We start from the raw sequence: 18,199 nt of genomic DNA on the forward strand, positions 1-18,199 counted from the left end.
TCCTGATGGGGATAAAATATTGGTGTGAAATGTCACCCAGTTCCTCAGAGCTGATGACTGTATGTCTGACATGTTGAGGCAGTCTGGGACTCCTGAAAGTAAATATTTCTCAGGTCAACCGGAAGCAGCAGCTGCTCTGACAGGCCTGGCAGCTGATGTCATTTCACGTCAGCCCCCTCCTCCTTTTCCAGAAGGCAGCTATGGTGGGAGGACCTCCTCACTCCTCACTGAGGTGTTTTTGGACAGGATACAGTATATGAACACGGCTGGATTAACCTATTAGGAGGCCCCAGGGAGAGAAAAAAGCAGCGGGCTCCTGTTAATCCCCTGTCTCTTCTGCTTTCTGCTCCATATTTGCTTTATGATAGCTTTATTTATTTAGGTGCAACCAAACCCTGCTATCAACTCTACAGAAAAATAGCGTCCTACTGCCCTAACAATATTCGCAGCCCTTCTGAAGGTCATGTTTGTACAGAGGGATTGAGGCAGCATGCTTCGAAGCCTGGGTGCAGTGGCAGGCATGTTGTGTCAGGTCTGTGGGTGAATTTCTTGAACGAGGCCCAGAAGGTGCCCACCTCCCCGAGGGAAGGACTCTCCACACGTCCCACACAACCCCTGAAACCAGAGACGGCATAAGCACCAAGACAAATGTTAATCAGGAAGCTGTCTTTAGTCTCTCAGCACTGTCCAACACTGTGTGGACTCACAGAGGAGGAAAGTAACGTATTTTCTGCATTTAAAGGGGAATTCCATCGATTTTACTCCTGCACATGTGAAAAAAGTAGTAAAAGCTTTTTGTGACTACAAAAGAAGCTGCATGCACTCAATTAACTGCCTCCAGCGATGTCACTCAGTGGATGAAGCTTGATGTTTTCCTCCTGGTGAATGACTAACACTAAGCCTGACATGCACCTCCCCATAGATGTAACTATGCATCGCAGGAATGTGCACTGCAGCGACTGTGATTGGTTGGTAGAATCGTATTTTCTGGCTTCTCAGGTGCTTCACAGCAGTGCTAATATCTGTGATTGTGATCTGTAGTTTCCCTAGTAAACACACCGCCTTGTTGGGCTGTTGCAGTCCCTCCTGAGCAGCTAGCTGCTGCTCTTCTTCTTGGGTTATACTCCACCGGATAGTCTTTGGGTAAGTGTGCTCTGGAAAAAACGTGTGGTCCAGAAAGCAAAATGCATCCTGAAGCAGGGAGACCATGTCATGTCCAGTGAATTTACTCTGATGCCCCCTTGAGGAAGACAAATCGCTACTCAAATTCTTTTATCCCTTCAGTTATTAGGTTGATGAATGCCAATTTTAATGAGTAGGGTTGTGCTTGTTGTTATTTATTTATTTATTTACTTGTATATCGCACAGGTACATGACATCGCTGTTGAACTAATTTACTGATAACTGAGAGTTGTGTGTCAGAGTTGTATGTCTCATGAATGATTGTTGTATGTCTTGCTTTGTTTTTTGTTTTGTTTTTTTCTCTCTTTCTTTTCTAACTTGATATAACTGGGAGCTGTAAACTGAATTGCCCATATGGGATAAATAAAGTTTTCTGAACTGAACTGAACTGAACTGAGAGAGCGGACAGGCCGGATATCCAAAATGCGGGCTGCAGCCTGGAGGCAAATGCCTGTTGTGTCTCATTTCAGCAGAAAAACAGAATTACTTCACTTACAAACACCCTCGTGTCTGTTCGCTTTGAGAGAGACAAACTCCTGCCTAAAGGTCACAGTGTTGGAGAGGATTCAGAGAGGGATTCACACTGCATGCTTCAAAGCCTGGTTGTAATGTCAGGCATGTTATGTCAGGTCTGTAGGTGAGCTTTTACAGCAGGTCCATGGAGGCACCCACCTTCCTCAGGCAAGATCTACATTCTTGAAGGGTATTTTCACAACGTTTTGCACACACGCCGCTGAATATGTCAGTTCAACAGAGTTATCAGTTCAGGATGCAATCATCTGCATTTAACTCTACTTTTAACTTATTCAAAGAAACAAGTTTCAAACAGTACAACCAGGTATCAACATAAAAATATGTAATTATACATTCATTCAATTACAGAGTCAAGCAATCAAAATGGCTTAAAAACAAGTGAATCATAATCATAATAAGGAGCATTAACTTGAAGTTGCACAAGCGAAAAAGTTAATTAATAGTTTACTGAATAGAAATGACTGTCAGATTTCACAGTGTTCACACGACTGCACACTGAACAGAACATCAGACATGAATTTAGTGGAATATTTGATCATTTTCTGTTTTATGTTGAGACGAACTTAAGAACTTTATAACTGTGTTTTAAAAACACACAGTTATAAAGTTCTGAAGTTCGTCTGCTAATATTGCTAATATAAAAAATCTGCTAATATTATAATGGTGCCTTTATAGGAGGCACCATTATAATATTTGCAGATTTTTTCCCAGCATGCATTGTTGAAGGATTGTTTAAACTGAAGACTGCTTTTATTTACTTTATAAGGAAAACACAAATATAACTGAAACTTGCTTACCCCTTAAATTATTGTGCTGTTTATTTCATTGATACTTAGATTTCTGAAATGTTTTCTTCTATCTATAATATCATTTGCAGTACTTCTTTTTACAATATCAGATGTAATATTTCTGATATCCTGGCAATATTACCTTTTATTATTTCTCAGTATCATTGTATATACTTCCTTATCTAGTTATCTAGATTTTATTGTAGTTTAATGTTCCAAAATCTATCGTATCTTACCTGTATTGTTATCTCTTCTGCACTGAGGTCAGCATTTACTCCTTTTACACTTTTTATAGTTAGTCTGCTGTGGTTTTGTGCTTTTTTTTCTTCTTATGTTTCAGTCATTTTTAACTTTCTGTTGCACAGGAATGTCCCTCAGGATAAATAAAGTCCCATGTTTTCTCATATCATCCCATCTCATCATGTTAACAGACATCACCCAGTCAGCAGGGGGAGCCACAGTCTTACACACTCGAACACACTGCTGGCAGCGTCTTCAGTTTACATTCCTGTAGTTCTTGGCAGTGTCAGTGTGTGTGTGTGTTTGTGTGTGTGTGTGTGTGTGTGTGTGTGTGTGTGTGTGCGTGTGTGCGTGTGTGTGTGTGTGTGTGTGTGTGTGTGTGTGTGCATTAAGAGGCAGAGATACAGTAAGGAGGTTTTTACACTGAACCAGAGACAGACAGAGAGGAAACTGTGCAGTTTAAATAAACACGGGGGGGGTGTTTGATTCTCTGCGTCCTCTGCTCTGGCTCTGTAAATCAAACGCACCTCAAAGGGGCCTGAAATGTTTGAAATGTCCTTAAGAATAATGTTCAGGTTAGCAAACGCGTGTTCAGACACAGATACTCTACAGACTTTCTCTCCAGTCTGAAGCCGTCAGGTTTCTCCACAGCTCGGTTTTCTGATGTAACTGTGAGGAGGAGAGTCAGAAAAGTCAATTCTTGTTGTTTTTATGTTTTGTTGGGAAAACTTAACTTCCAATATATTTACCTGAGCTGAAACTCCTGTGAGCCTTGAATCGTCCATGAACTAAGACTTGTGTTAATCTTGAACTAAGGTCATCTGACAATGACTGCTGAACAGTCCTAAGATGTGTATTGGACCCATCGATCCAATCGAGGGTACCATGTCAATCTCATGTTTTACCTCACCTGGGCAGGTAGTAGGCCTAGATGTTTGTATGAAGGTGCAGCACATAACAGACTAAAAAGATTGACAATGTCTGCACAGGGACGAGGTCGAGGTTAATGGACTGGTCAGTTGACTTATTTTATATAATGTACTTATACATGTGTTTGCTCATTGGGAAGACATTGGCAGTCCTCGCCCACGCCAACGTCTTTCTGACGCAACTCCAAACTGTGACTGTAAGCTGACATTTTTCCACTGAAGGAGAACCTGTTTTTGATTCCATGATACTGATACTCATGATACATCATGACCAAACAGGTAAACCAATTTTGGCCTCTGTCCTACATCATCCGCTGCTGTACATGGACAGAGTGTCACAAAAAGCTAACCAAAGATACTAGATACAAAAAAAGAAGTTTCTTTAGCTTGTTTTAAATGAGTTGAATCAACTCTTTAGTGTTGATATTTTCATTTCATCTCTACCAGTCAGGTTGGCAGCCAGTCTGACGCTTGGACAGCTTTGAACAGACACTCAAACACAAATAGCACTTTCCATATCAGCATGGCTGCGGGGAGTGATGTCGATTTTTTTATCTGCACATGTCCACGCTGAGTCCCAGTTAGCCTTGAGCTCATGACCCACATTCACCCCAAAGCTGCTAAATGGCTGATTTTTCAAAAAGAAATATCTGCCCATCAGGCAAATACTGGAGCTTCGTCTTCACTGCTGGACATTAAACAAAACAAGAAGAGCAAGAAGCAGCTCCAACAATTTGAACAGTTCATGTAAAAGTTGGTGTCATCAGCCTTTATTCAAATCTTCTCAACTTTTGACACTTCAGAGGAAACAATGAGAAGAATTTTCTGATGTTTCTATTTCTGACAGATTCAGGAGGGAGCTGAACTCACAGCTTTGAGCCTCTGGTCCTCCTCCACTGAGAGGATGTTTACACATCACTCTGTGTGTGTGTGTGTGTGTATGTGTGTGTGTGTGTGTGTGTGTGTGTGTGTGTGTGTGTGTGTGTGTGTGTCATCCGGGTTGAGCAGAGTCATGCATTTTTTCCATTACCCTCATCAAATCGATGTTAAACACTCCTCCTCCATCTACTGTCCCTTTGCAACCACTGTGTGTGGGAGTGTGTGTGTGTGTGTGTGTGTGTTTGTCACCAAAATGGCCGATCAATAAGCAGATAGGATATTTGATCAGTAAAAACTGGGACAACCAGTCTGCCAGATGTGGTTTCCAGATAAACGGCTGCAGATTGTTGTTATTTCACAGCAGCTCGGCTTCATTTCTGTTCGCTTTCTAAAAATAAAACTTTGATGACTTTGGGGACCTCCTGACTTTTCCTCCTGCGCCACAACCAGGTTCACAGTCGTGGCTTTGAGTGAAAACAAATATCGGATGGATTGCCATGAAATTAGATATGGACAATCTTGTCCCGCTCACACACAACAGCAATGTCAAATCCAGAGTCAACACAATCATCCCTGCTGCTGGATCAGCATTGCAGACATCACAGAGACAGAGAGAAATAAATCCTCTGCTCTGAGATTTAAAAGCGTGATTGTTTGCATGGTGAGATGATGGAGCTCCATTTCTCATGCTTTTATGTTGAAAATCTGTTTCACCAGCGTACATAATAACTGACGCCTACATCGTTACCACAGAAATCCATTGAGATATGTTGATGACATGACAAAAATCGAATCACTTGCAAATATCAGTGTGGACAAAATGGCCTCTGATTCACTTTATTAGCGTAAAAGTCAACGGAGGTCACGTTGAGATGTTTTGCTACGGTTGGCCAGAGATTTGGAGCTGCATCATTCATCAGGACAGAAATACAATCTAACATTTATGCTGCGTGCCAACTTCATTTACTCAGACCCAGTGACATACATACTTACACGTACACATCTGAACACGTGTTTTTAAGTGTTCCCTTTATCGTGATACCTCGATTAATCAAATAGACCTTGTAGTTGCAGAGATACAAATGTAATTTTCGAGGGCTGTGACCCAAAATAGACCCTGCTAGTTCTTAACAGGTTAAAGATCTGATCTGATAAATAAATCAGATTTTCCTTCAGTCTGAACTCGGCCCTTGTGTCGACTCTTAGCTGGCTAACATCAGCACGCGAATGCGCTGAACTAAGATGGACGGACGCGGTAAACATTACTTGTTTACCGTTAGCGTGTTAGCATTATCGCTTTGAACCTGTTGGTATGCTAATGTTAGTATTTAGCTCGTGGTCTCACAGAGTTGTTATCATGGATGGATTGTCTCCTCTGAGGGTAATAATAATAACACAGCTAACCAGGCCGTGTATGGTTCCCGACGGGGTTTGTACTCAGCCTGAGGGGCTAAACTCAGGGCAGAACAGTCCCAGTGAAAGACACCGTCCCATCCATCAGCCCAACACTCGGCCTGTTTTCTGTCAACCCCACAGAAGTGTCAGCATGTAACCCTGTCGTCATGACGACTGGTCAGTAAACTGCTTCATCTTCCATTGTTTTCAACCGACCACAGGTCACCATGGCAGCAGTAAACACCTCGGAGGCCCGGGGGTCTATGTGGCGACCTGCGAGTGTGTTTATGTTGAAGAGGAACACAGCGGTTTGATCCCTGCAGCTCCTGAAGAGAAGATATTACAACTTTCAATGATTATTGATTACAACAAAAACAAGTGGATGATTTGATATCATTTGATATTAGAGATCCAATTTGTAGGAAAGTTGATTGTGACGCTGTGGGACGGCAGGTTTGCTTGGCCACCATCGCAAAGAGTCAAAAATCAACTTTCTTACAAACTGGACCTTTCATTTTAACAGAATTGACAAAATAATCTAAATTGGATTTAAAATATGACGATAAAAACACAGGGAAATGTGCGATAAGATGAAGGAAGTACTTACTACTGACTCAGTCCCGCCGCTCATAGTGTTGCTACGTATGTCAAGCTTTTGATCGTCGCACTCCGGTGAAGTTTACGTTGAAAAGATATGCCATCAACAATGGGTGCTTGATTTCAGTCAGAAGTTCAGAAAAACAACCGTTACTGAATTGACAAATGGGACTTGCTGGTTTTTAAAGTTTACACTGAGAGAGAACAAAGCTCCTTTTGACTGGTTAAAACTCAGCATCTGCAGCCTGAGCTCTGATATATTATCACCCAGGACTGACTAACGAAGAGTCGTCTATTTGGAAGTAACTCTAGATTCCTGCTTCATGAGGTCAGCTAGTAAGCAGGACATGTTAATGTTAGAAGCTTACTTTAGAGCAGATAAGCACAAGTTTGATCTATTCCTTTGGAACGGGCTGAAAAAATTACACAAGCCTCAAAAACTTAGAGGAACTGCTGCGCCTGGATCTGATTGTTTAAATGCGTGGAAGACTTTACTGAGCAGCAAACGGTAGCAAAAGACAAGAAATAATATAAATAAAACTGAATTCAAATGATCAAAAAGTACGTATATTTATATCACGTAGGCAGTCAGCTGTATTTGATGTCTGTAAAACATGATTTTGAGAGGACTGTTCCTTTAAGACTTTTATTCTGCACAGTGTTGAACTGAAAACAGTAGAAACCTCAGGAGAACAGAGGACACAGCGGAAACTACAGGATATCCCGAACAGACATCTGGTCGCACACACCCACACACAGACACACACACACACACTGACAAACACTCATCCAACCTTTAACCCTACAGTGACGATCCTTTTTACAGTCGGTCTGTTCTTAATACTTAGTTCATCTGGAGGAAAAAGTCACAAAAAATCACGAGACCAAATGTTCAAACAGGGAAACGAGTTTGTCACAGTGCTCACAGCGACGTACGTACAGCACATCATCTGTCCGCTGTTTGCTGCTGATCACTATTCTTGTCGGCTCGTAGACGCCATCGTCCGCGATACCAATGAGAACTTCAACAAGTCAAAGAAAGTCCAACCTCCTGTTGGACAAGTGTCTTCAGAGGACGGCCAGGTCGTGGCAGCTCTTAGACCGCGCTTTGACCGCCATGCGCTGGTTGTTGCGTGCTACCAGTCGGTCCAGGAAGCGCCGAGCCTTCTGGGTAAGGCTCTCTTTGCGTTTGTAGATGGAGCGTCGGCGTTGGGCGGCCTCGCTGCCGTCCCGACGGAGGCGGATCTGTCGGACCACGCCTTCGAAAAGCTCAGCCACATTGTGCTGCAGAGACGCCGATGTCTCAATGAATTTACAGTCAAACACCACTGCACACGCTCGGCCCTCTGGGAAAAAAACACCAACAGAAAGAGAATAAATTCCTCTGATAGCATCAGTCAGTCATTAGCCATCATCAGATCTCTGACCCTCACCTTCTACAGCGACTTCTCTAGACCGGACCAGGTCGCTCTTGTTGCCCACGAGGATGATGGGAAGGTTTTCGGCCTGGCGGGCGCGTCGCAGCGTGATACGGAGCTCAGAGGCGGAATCGAAGCTGGAGCGGTCCGTGACGGAGTACACGATGACGTAAGCACTCCCAACCTTCAGACAGTCGACCTGAGAGGAGTCGTCCTCCGCCTCCTGACAGGGAGAGACAGATTTACTTTTGTTTGAATCCAGATTCAAAGAGACAATTTGGAAAATACAGATTTTGATGCCGTTTCACAATAAAAGTGTATCTGGAGTGAACCAGGATGAGGCATTTATTGTGAAGGAGCAACAGGAAGTTTCCTTTAATAAGAGAGAATTACTGAATAGTAATCTAATCGATACTCAATACGCTTCTTTTTTTGGTCAGTGATCAGGCGTGTACACACACACACACACACACACACACACTGTACCAGTCTGTCGTTCTCCCAGGTATCCATGACGATGAGTGTGGTTTCCTCTCCATCTACTGTCAGTGTGCGCTCGTACGTGTCCTCTGCAACAAACAATAAACAACATGACTTAGAACCTCTGTGAGGCACAGCAGTACGTTAAGCTAAATGCTAATGTAGCATTAAGGATAAACAAAACATAATATCACAATCTATTAAATCACAATAATGTTCCATGATCCTTATCGAAATCGTTATCTCAAGTTTTGAGAAATCCAAAGAATTTCTCAGTTTAATATAATATTGAATTTAAGTGAGTTATTTTCGGCATCCACCATTTGACAAGCTCAAACTTCCATTACATTGTTGGGTGAAAGTAATTCATCCATGTAGCATCTAGTTGGTTACATAACTGGATCTGTTTGGTCACGTAGCACGGATCCACTCGTCAATTAGGGACACCTTCAAGATCGATCAAAATCTGAAATTATCAGCATGCCGAAATATAGAAGTCTGGCAGGTACAATGTTTACAATGTTCCTCATCCAGTGTAGCAAATTAGAATGCTAACATTTACCAATTAGGTCTAAACACAAAGTGAGGGTGACTGGAATGTCAATAGTTTTGCAGGTATTTTGTCTCAAACCAAAGTACTGGACACATTCATCTGTCGAATAATTGCTGAGATATTTCTCGAGTGGTGGAGGGATTGACCAACTACGACTCAAGCAAGAGTGAAAGAAACAATCCAAGAACAACAAAATATGTCACTGATCATAAAGAGACAACACAGTTAATAACATTAACAAACAACTACATCAGGACTCTGAACAAACGATACAATAATAACGTGTAAAACTAAAGCAGAGAGTGTAACCAGACACGAAGCCCAGTCAGCTGGAAAACTAAGAGCAGACAGCCTCTGCCCCCTCACAGCATGTCAGACTGTCACAGATCAATACAGGCTGTCAATCATGGCCCGAGGCCAATCGTCACGTGACACAGGAGCTGATCAATGATGGTGGGTCAGTCAAGGTTGTGATTCCAGAGCAAAGTCAGGGACAGAAACTGAGCACTGATCTGCAGAGGATGGAGCTGGAGTACAAAACTACAACACAATAAAACACGTTAACATTAAAGGGGAAAAACGTCTGACAGTCTGTCAGTTCCATCAAGTAGTAAGACTTGTAATAGAAGAAACACTAACTATGACCAATAAACTCATGTGGACAGTCAGTGGAGGGTTAATTTATCTAACAATTTTAGTTGACAACATTAAAAAATGAACTCAAATCATCAACGGAACATGGAGAAATGACAGTTTCAACATTAAATCAAAAACATCTTTTTGTTGCAGAGCAATCTACTAAAGTTAGCATGCTAACCAGCTAGCCCCCTAGCCTGTTTGCACCTCTTTCCCGCAGAGTCAGCTACTGTAGCACGGCCGCTAGCTGCACTGAGCTTATTAGCTTACAGCAGCTACAGTAATGCACTCTGTTGATGTGCTGTATGTTGTATGAATTCCACAGGTGTCAGATTCTTACATATTGCACCTTTAATGAATTAATGACTAAACACCGCTCTCACGTCCGCAGCTAAATATGAATCCACCTGATAGCATCTCTAAAGCTCACTGATCAACACGTGTCTTGTTTGTTTAGTTCGTACAAAAACCAAAGTGTAAAACCAACAAATCAGGCCAGATATTTGTTAATTCATGTACTTTAGAGGTGCTGGGAGGAGGATTTTGTTACCTTTGGACAGAGTCGGCTAGCTGTTTCCCTGTTTTTAGTCTTTATGTGTAAACTTAGTCAGTTGGCTGCCTGTTGTAGCTGCATATCTACTGTGAAGAAAGTGAATTCCTGGCAAGAAAGCAAATAAACATAGTTCCTGATTAAAAACATCCTCAGAAGCCCAGAAAGTGTTCTTCCCATTGACCAGCATTACAAAAAAGACATCGGAAAAAGCTGTTGACCGGAAACTAACAACTGCAAACAAGATCCGTTGTTAAGGTCCATCCACATCAAGAACGATCACTATAACAATAACAAAGATAACAATGTGAGGATCCACACGGATGGACAATAGAGTTCTGTAAACACTGGTGCCAAGCACGCACTGCACGCTCCAGCTGTGTCAGCAGCGTAGGAAAATGAACATTAAGAACCTGTTACTGCTGCGAGCTGTGCAGAGAAACGACAAAAGAAAACCCCCAGAAGAATCTGGTTTTACTAAATTCTTTAAAGATGATGAATAGGGAGAAATTGGACCCTCTGTCTTGAGAGTTGTCACCTTTGAAGACAAACTTTGCTCGTACTTTTGGCTGAGTCAACATCGATCATCCTGCTGATCATTTTAAAAGACATCACACCAAATGCATTAGTTGATAAACTGATTAAGTACTTCAGATATGTGTTATTATGGATACCACTGCTCTCTTTGCTAAGATCCCCCCTACTCTGCCTCTGATTGGTTGCCTTCATTGGTGAGGTTGATTAGATTTAGGCATGAAGAGTGAGATTGGTTAAAGTGAGGTCAGGAATATCAGGCTAAGTAAATCAGAGGTGAGGAGGGCGGGTCTTAGAAAAAAAAAAAGCAGCGGTATCCGTAATATTCTGCTCATCGTTAAAAGCAGCGGTATCCGTAATGTTGCGTCAGTTTTACAGCAGAATCCGTATAAAGTTAGCTGATATTAGCTACCACGAGCTAAGGCGCCAAAAAAACCTGCAGATCCCTGAGGTGTTGAGCTTTAGAAATAATTGGATTAACAGTCAAACTAGATAAACCAATCAGATTATAACATAACCAAACGTAACATCCCACCTCCTGGTTGTTCGTCTTTCTCTGTGATTCCAGCAAAGATTCCCGCAAGGCTGGTCTTTCCGACGCCATGGTCGCCTAGCAACACCACTCTGTAAATGCACTCCGAGTCGCTCTGCGAGTCGTCCTCCGAGTCTGAACTCCACTGGGCGCGGTAGTGGAGCGACTTGTCTCCAGGGTGGTACGACGCCGACTGTCCCAGAGGAGGGTGGCTGCGCTGGGCGCGGGGCTGCTCGGGGTCGGGAAGGGTGCTGCTGGAGAGCCGAGTGTCTCGGGGCCAGGACGGGTGATGGCAGAAGTGGCCGGGAGGAATCGGCGTGCTGGCTCGCCGTCGCAGGGGCTCCTTCTCTCTCTGGGTGTTGAGGGTCATGTTGCTATGGTAATGGCATCAGGATGGATGGGCCTGAGGGACACGCAAGGAGGGTTCAGGTTCAAGAATAAAGTCTGGTTCACTATCGTATTTCAGAGTTTTGGAAAGGTCTTTAAATTGATTGATTGACTGATTTTAAAACGACCAATCACAGAGCATCGTTTCCAATCCAATCTCAGTTTAACTAAAGCTGTAACATGATCCTGTTTTTTGCGTTGTCCATATTCTAAGAGAGCGGTCAGCAACCGATTACAAACACAGATCAAACCTTTAGTTTAACGTGTGACCGTGCTGCAGTGATGAAGAAGTGTACTCCAGGGCGTGTCAACACACTCTGACATCACTGCTGGTTTCTGGTACAACAGACCGGACACTTCCCACCAGACGATGGCAGCATCACAGAGCCTGTTCACGCTCAGTATTACCATCCGTTCTGAATGATCCAATCACAAGTGGACCGCTTCAAGCCCGTCAGTTCACACCTGGCATCAAATGCATCTCGACATGTGTCTCGAGTGACCTCTTGCAAATAAACACCTACATCACTGGATGCATTGTTTTTACACAAAGAAAGAAATTTCATCACTTATAATGTTTGCCGAATTAACAAGTAGGCCCAAATACTTAACAATCTGTCTTAGACTGTGTTTCAGAAAGTTTATAAAGTGTCTTCTAACGCAACAAGTCACAGAACTTAACGTTTTTTTAAAGGGAGTCTGGGGACTTTCTCCACAGATCACAAATAAGTATATGTTATTAGTTACTGTTTACTGTGAATATGTTTTATCATTTAATATTTGGTGTAAATGGAGAAATCAGTTGAAACTAACTAACTAACTAACTAACTAACTAACTAGCTTTGATAAAGGTTTGAAATACACTGAGCAGAGTTCAGTATATTACAACAAGATTACAACAAGATTAAAATTAAACCTTTCTGATCAAATGATGGTCACTCCCTTTTATGATTTGTCTGGAGACAGACAGACATGAGGGTCTGATGATAAAAGAACCAGAGGAATTCATTTCCTATCTTTACACAGGGAGTACATTTCCTGTGACCGACTACATCCCTTTACATTTATGATAACACATAGCACACTTTGTATTGCTGTGTTAAGTTTCTGTTTCTTGGACTGGACAAGAATTCAAAACAGTCTGTTGTAGGTCTCTTACAATAAACTGTTTTGACTTCACAATCAGCTAGAATGTATTTAAATGTACAAAAAAACAAAATTTAAAAATTACTTTGACTGAATATTATTTAGGACCTAACAAACTCAAGCCCCCGGTCTAATCCTGGTTATTATATACTAAACTTAAACCCATGAAGACCCTGAGCATGCGTAAGAGAGCACAGACACACAAACAAACCTCCTGCGATAAATAATTCAAGTATTTAAAGGTGCCAAGTGCGACAGTCAGTGATAGTGAGGTTGAGTCCGACCAGGACAGAGCTCCTGCCTTTGAGAGTAGTTAGTGAACAACTTACTCTCACTTATTTCACAGCTTAAGTTCGGCAACAACCTACACAATAACTTTTCATTAACAGAAGTTATTGTATTTTTTTGTTAATTCATCCACTGCAGAGCTACAATCATCAGACATTCAGGAGGTTAAATTGTTGCAGGTCTCATGTAAAATACAAAGTTAATGACAGAGTTGAAGAGGAGTTAAAGAACTACATCATTAAATTTAAGTTGAGTGATATCAACCAGAAACTCACATTAAAGAAAGCACAAGAAATGCATGTTTTCACATTTCAAAATGACACTTTACACATAAAATGTCATAAACCCCCCAAATTCCTGCAACTTCCATGTGAATATTATCGCATGTAATATATCAAAAGACACGTCAACATGTTAACTAAACAGTGAAATATTTTCCACATGTGCTATTGAATGTAAAATTTATGTTTTTATGTGTAAAATATCTTAAAATAACCTCCTGATATAATTCTGTTGTTGGACAGAGATTGTAATAAATATGTGACAGTAAAGTATTTGTAAGTGACAACTGAAAAAAATGAATAGATATTAAAAATAAGCATCAGCAGCAGATAACAAGCAGCAGACAGGCAGCCTTACCGTACATCCCATGAACAGTCCTGTGTCCGTCCAGCCTCAGTAAACAACAGAACTGAACTGGACCCTGTGTCTGCGTCTCTGGCGGTGTAACAGTACCCCGGTGCCACAGTAACCCGCCTGGAAAAAAAAAGTTCCACAACAGCGTTAAAAATTCAGCAGTGGAATCACAGAGTTATCTACCTCCCTCTGTGTGTGTGTGTATGTGTGTGTGTGTGTGTGTGAGTGTGAGTGTGTGTGTGTCAGAGTGACAGCAGAGGAGAAACAGATAACTGAGGAGGGACTGTGTGTGTGTGTGTGTGTGTGTGTGTGTGTGTGTGTGTGTGTGTGTGTTGGTTTAGGAAACATCTCAGTCACTTCCTGTTCGTCCCGTAACACTCGGTTCTGCTCCATGAAACTTTTCAGTCAGGATCTAGTTTACATGATAAAACAATGGTCGTCATCACTGGATACGGATTTTAAATATTTAGTAAATTCACTAACCTGAGAGCTAAATGACGAAAGACGTTTCTACGACTTGTCAAAACGAATCATCGTAGAGTCTTTGAAAAAGTTAAATAACTACCCAGTAAATGAAGGACGAGCAGATGCAGTACAAATACTCAAATTATCAGTTTACTATCAGAAAAAGTCACAGTAATACAAAAGAAGAACTAGCTAACCAGCTCACTACTTAGCTTTCTAGCACGAAAACAGTTTACGAGCTAGCTTGCTAACAAAGGGCTGGTTAACTTTAACTAACTGACCAACAGCTGATGAATTGCTGACTGATAGAAATACAAGTTTATCTTTTAAAAGACTAAGTAACAAAAACACACGTTTACTGACTAGCTAGCTGATGAAGTGCCAGTTTACTAACTTGCTTTTTAACTGTTGGGCAGAACTAGCTAACTGTTAACGATACCAGTTTACTGACTAGCTAGCTGATGTAGGACTGGTTTATTAACTTGCTTATTAACTGACCACTATACAACTATTAAGCAGAACTAGCTAACTGATAAACATACCAGTTTACTACCTTGTAATTAATTGACTACTATACAACTATTAGGCAGAACTAGCTAACTGTTGAAGATACCAGTTTGCTGACTAGCTAGCTGATGAAGTGCCAGTTTAACCAACTAGCAAGCTGATTAAAATAACAGTTTATCTGATGAAGGACTGTCAACACCCATTTACTCACCAGCAGGCTGTTAAAGTGTACAAGCTAGTTGACGATTCACCGATTTACCAACTGGTTAGCTAACCAGACATTTCAGTAACTATACGCTAGCAGAGGACATGTTGGGGTAATCCATTTTATTTGGCAGTAATGGAGCAATATAGAACGTTACCTATAATATTTCAGTAATATATACTACAGTTCAGTCATGTAACAGGTAACAATCCATGTTACCGACTGAAGTGAAGCGTTTATTGTTGTTCTTTTAAGAGATTTTTATCTTGTCATGTCTTTATAGGATACATTATAGAAGGTATATGTTATTTTGCTTCATATTACTAAGCCTACAATTAAAAATATGTATTCCTATCTCATCATATATCAGACTTTGTTTCGTTGTCTGCCTGCTCATCACTGTATCTAAGGCCATTTGTTTATTAAAAAGATCTATATAATTGTTCTATTTAGGTTATTTGAGCATTTTGTTGAAAGAGCTGATAAGTGAAAACTTTTTAAGGGTCGAATGTTTGAAAGCTGTTGGAGTTTATCAGTTAATCTGTAGTCTGTGAGTTTGACCCAGAGTGGATTGAAGTCAGAATATGTTGCTGATTTTTGACCTTTTTTATATGTTTTTTGTGAATCCTCCAACTTGGAAGTGACATTCTTATTTGCTCAGTTATTCCTGAATCTGTACTATAGAAGTTCTGGTACACATAGCATCTCAAATATCCAAGATGTCAAGTTAAAATCAAAAAATCTGCATACATACAATGATACAATTTAGAATAATCATTGTACTTTAGAGTATTTTCAATATTCTTTTGGATTTGTCTTTATATCTGGCAGAAATGGGTTTCCACAGTTTACACGAGCCGCCATGGAAAATCAGAAACACACACCATTTCCTCTTTGACTCCCTGAGTGCTCTCACTAAAACTCAACACATCACAGATGTTTAGATTTGATCCACCCCTGCGGTTTAAAAGTTTAAACTTTAAGAGGAGTTTCCTCCCACATCATCATCCTCATCGTCACCGCGTCACCAACCCAGTGAGCGGCTCAGTTACCAGCAGTTCAGCTGTTAAACTTCTGAATGATTTAGCACCTAATTGGACAAAATGATTAACTCTCATTGAAACACCACAGCAACAATAAAAACAACAACACAAGTTCAACATTTTCTCAACTGAAGTGGAAACCTTTTATGATAGACTAACAATGTCTGTTACAGCAAAACACGATAAAACATATTTTCTGTTTTTTATTCTCCTCCTGCTTTAACTGCAAAGTTCATGCTTGCCTTATTTTTTAACACCCGTTGTTACTGGTACCTCTGTTCTGCTTGTTTTCAAAAGAGTGTTTTGGGGTAAAAAGTACTATATTAAATAAATAATTAGAAAAGGTTCAGGTATTGGAACAGAACTACTTTGTGCATTCAGATGACTGTATTGTAACATTCCTGATAGTAGATGTATTACGTGGAGAATTGACTTCTGCTGCCTCCACATGGTCACTGGAGGAAATGTAACTCTGCCACAGTTCAGTTCATTTTATATTCATATACAAACTGCTGATTCTTTCATCTTTTACATGCTACAGTTTAAGAATTATTCTAATATATTTCGATACACTCAAGATGTTTTATATCTCCTCAGTTTTTCATTAAGAAATAAGATAAATAAAATAACTTTATCCTGACAGGAACTACAGTTGATTCCTTTATTTTATTTCTTAAGTTGTGATATTTAATATTTGTCCTCGGATGAATCTTTAGACGACGAAGGAGCCTGCTGGGCTCCATCTGACTGCTGAAGGTCGACGTGGTCGGTTTGATCCCGATTGGCTGGAGGAGGAGGAGGAGGAGGAGGAGGAGAAGGAGTATGTGGAGGTGTGTCTGGAGTGGAGAACATAAATATAAAATGAAATATTCCAGATGAATCAAACAATAAGGATAATTATATGAATTATCAGGGAAAACACTGTTAAAGAAATCATTTTAAACACATCACCTGATATCAACGACTTCTGTTTATTTCTGTTTGCATTTAATTTTTGGATAAATGTCACTATGAATGTGAGTTTTAATACATATTGACTCTTAAAGGTGCTCTGTTTCTCACCAGAAGGAGGACTTGTAATAGAGATCCATTTCCACAGTTTGTCCTGCAGAGTGTTCACGGCTGCAGGAGGGAAACAAATCTACATCAAGCTCCGTAAAGATACTTGAAACATGAACTTTTGAGATGATTCTTCAATCGCTATGAGCACTCTCACAGATTTCACCTGCCAATAACAGTTCCTTCGGTGCTTTAAATTGAATTTCACGAAACAGATTATGTTGTTTTAGGTCTTCAACAATATTCAGTGACTTCTACCTCTGCTGGGAAGAGAAGCTGCTGCTGCTGTTGAAACCTCTGGATCGGATCCGGAATGAGATCCACGTCGTCCATCAACTTCCTCTCCAGGTTCATCTTCAAGTTTGTCCCCAGATTCAGTTTCCACCTGAACAAAGACTCGGTCCAGAAGGCGGTCCAGCAGCTGGTCGGCATGGTCCGGCTCAGTTCTGATGGTCAGGGTGCGAGTGGGTTGTCCTGCTGAGATCTTCAGCTCTGTGAGGTTTCTGAGGAGAACAAACATTCAGATCTAGACAAATTGTTGCTCTAGTGATTACATATCATGTAGCAGGTTCTGCTGTATGTCTGTATGAGGCAGCTGTGGGTTCTTACCTGCTTCTGCTGCGTCTGAGGGTCCACCAGAGAACCAGTACAACCAGCAGAACCAGCAGCAGAACCAGCAGGCACACAGCCAAGATATCAGAGGTCAGTTTCTGCGTCACCGTCATGCCAACACCTGAACAGCAGTCTCAACACTACATACCTGTTTTGGGGGATAAAAAGGTAGATTAACATGAAAGTTTAGAGTTTATTCTTGATCTTGGAATAACCAGAAAGTAAGATGATGGGTAAGTGCTCAGCAATAATTTAAAAATTGTACCAGTATGTCCTGCTGGTATCCTGCAGTCTGAAGGAAATCAGGTTGTTTTTTTTAGAAACGATAAACAATGTGTCATTCTGAAAAAGTTGAAAGAAAACGTTCTGTTCGAATCTCCTGAACCAATCAGAGCTGCCAAAAGCCTGAAGGTGTTGATTAATGTTGGCGTAGAGGCCATTTATCTTACGTTCACCATGTTCACATGCAAAAGACAAACATATTTAGACCATTAACATATATTTTAACGTGTTTTGCAATCAAAGTATAACGTTTTTCACAAGGTTGTTATGTAATGGAAATGTTGTTCACTACTCCAGGAAATAGGACCGACCTTAGATACAA

General features: G+C 41.0%; 2 protein-coding genes across 3 annotated transcripts; both read right to left on the reverse strand.

The window, feature by feature from the left end:
• Positions 1-7,176: 7,176 nt before the first annotated feature.
• Positions 7,177-15,012, reverse strand: rem1 (RAS (RAD and GEM)-like GTP-binding 1). Its single transcript, XM_030418854.1, has 6 exons — positions 14,888-15,012; positions 13,708-13,824; positions 11,251-11,650; positions 8,449-8,531; positions 7,978-8,185; positions 7,177-7,890 (listed from the first exon to the last, which is right to left on the reverse strand). Exons 3-6 carry the CDS (start codon positions 11,615-11,617, stop codon positions 7,613-7,615), a joined length of 936 nt encoding a protein of 311 aa, XP_030274714.1. The 5' UTR covers positions 11,618-11,650; positions 13,708-13,824; positions 14,888-15,012; the 3' UTR covers positions 7,177-7,612.
• Positions 15,013-16,571: 1,559 nt separating this feature from the next.
• Positions 16,572-17,957, reverse strand: LOC115582809 (uncharacterized protein DDB_G0284459-like). 2 transcript variants are annotated; one of them, XM_030419016.1, is made up of 5 exons: positions 17,861-17,957; positions 17,593-17,743; positions 17,242-17,486; positions 16,987-17,046; positions 16,572-16,760 (listed from the first exon to the last, which is right to left on the reverse strand). In XM_030419016.1, the coding sequence occupies exons 2-5, from the start codon at positions 17,706-17,708 to the stop codon at positions 16,612-16,614; spliced, it is 570 nt and encodes a 189-aa protein (XP_030274876.1). In that variant the 5' UTR covers positions 17,709-17,743; positions 17,861-17,957; the 3' UTR covers positions 16,572-16,611. The 2 variants fall into 2 exon arrangements, with proteins under 2 accessions (XP_030274876.1, XP_030274878.1); XM_030419018.1 differs by lacking the exon at positions 17,861-17,957 and having other exon boundaries at positions 17,242-17,509; positions 17,593-17,735.
• Between the last annotated feature and the right edge of the window lie 242 nt (positions 17,958-18,199).

This window comes from Sparus aurata, chromosome 6 (assembly GCF_900880675.1).
Source record: "Sparus aurata chromosome 6, fSpaAur1.1, whole genome shotgun sequence".
Classification (NCBI taxonomy): Eukaryota; Metazoa; Chordata; class Actinopteri; order Spariformes; family Sparidae; genus Sparus; species Sparus aurata.

Coding starts and splice junctions, on each gene's coding strand:
- LOC115582809 (XM_030419016.1), bottom strand. CDS start 17,708: ATGACGGTGACGCAGAAACTGACCTCTGATATCTTGGCTGTGTGCCTG. Junction 17,487..17,592: donor CTCAGACGCAGCAGAAGCAG/GTAAGAACCCAC, acceptor TGTTCTCCTCAG/AAACCTCACAGAGCTGAAGA. Junction 16,761..16,986: donor TATTACAAGTCCTCCTTCTG/GTGAGAAACAGA, acceptor TCTCCACTCCAG/ACACACCTCCACATACTCCT.
- rem1 (XM_030418854.1), bottom strand. CDS start 11,617: ATGACCCTCAACACCCAGAGAGAGAAGGAGCCCCTGCGACGGCGAGCC. Junction 8,532..11,250: donor GAAAGACGAACAACCAGGAG/GTGGGATGTTAC, acceptor TGTTTGTTGCAG/AGGACACGTACGAGCGCACA. Junction 7,891..7,977: donor TAGAGAAGTCGCTGTAGAAG/GTGAGGGTCAGA, acceptor TTTTTTTCCCAG/AGGGCCGAGCGTGTGCAGTG.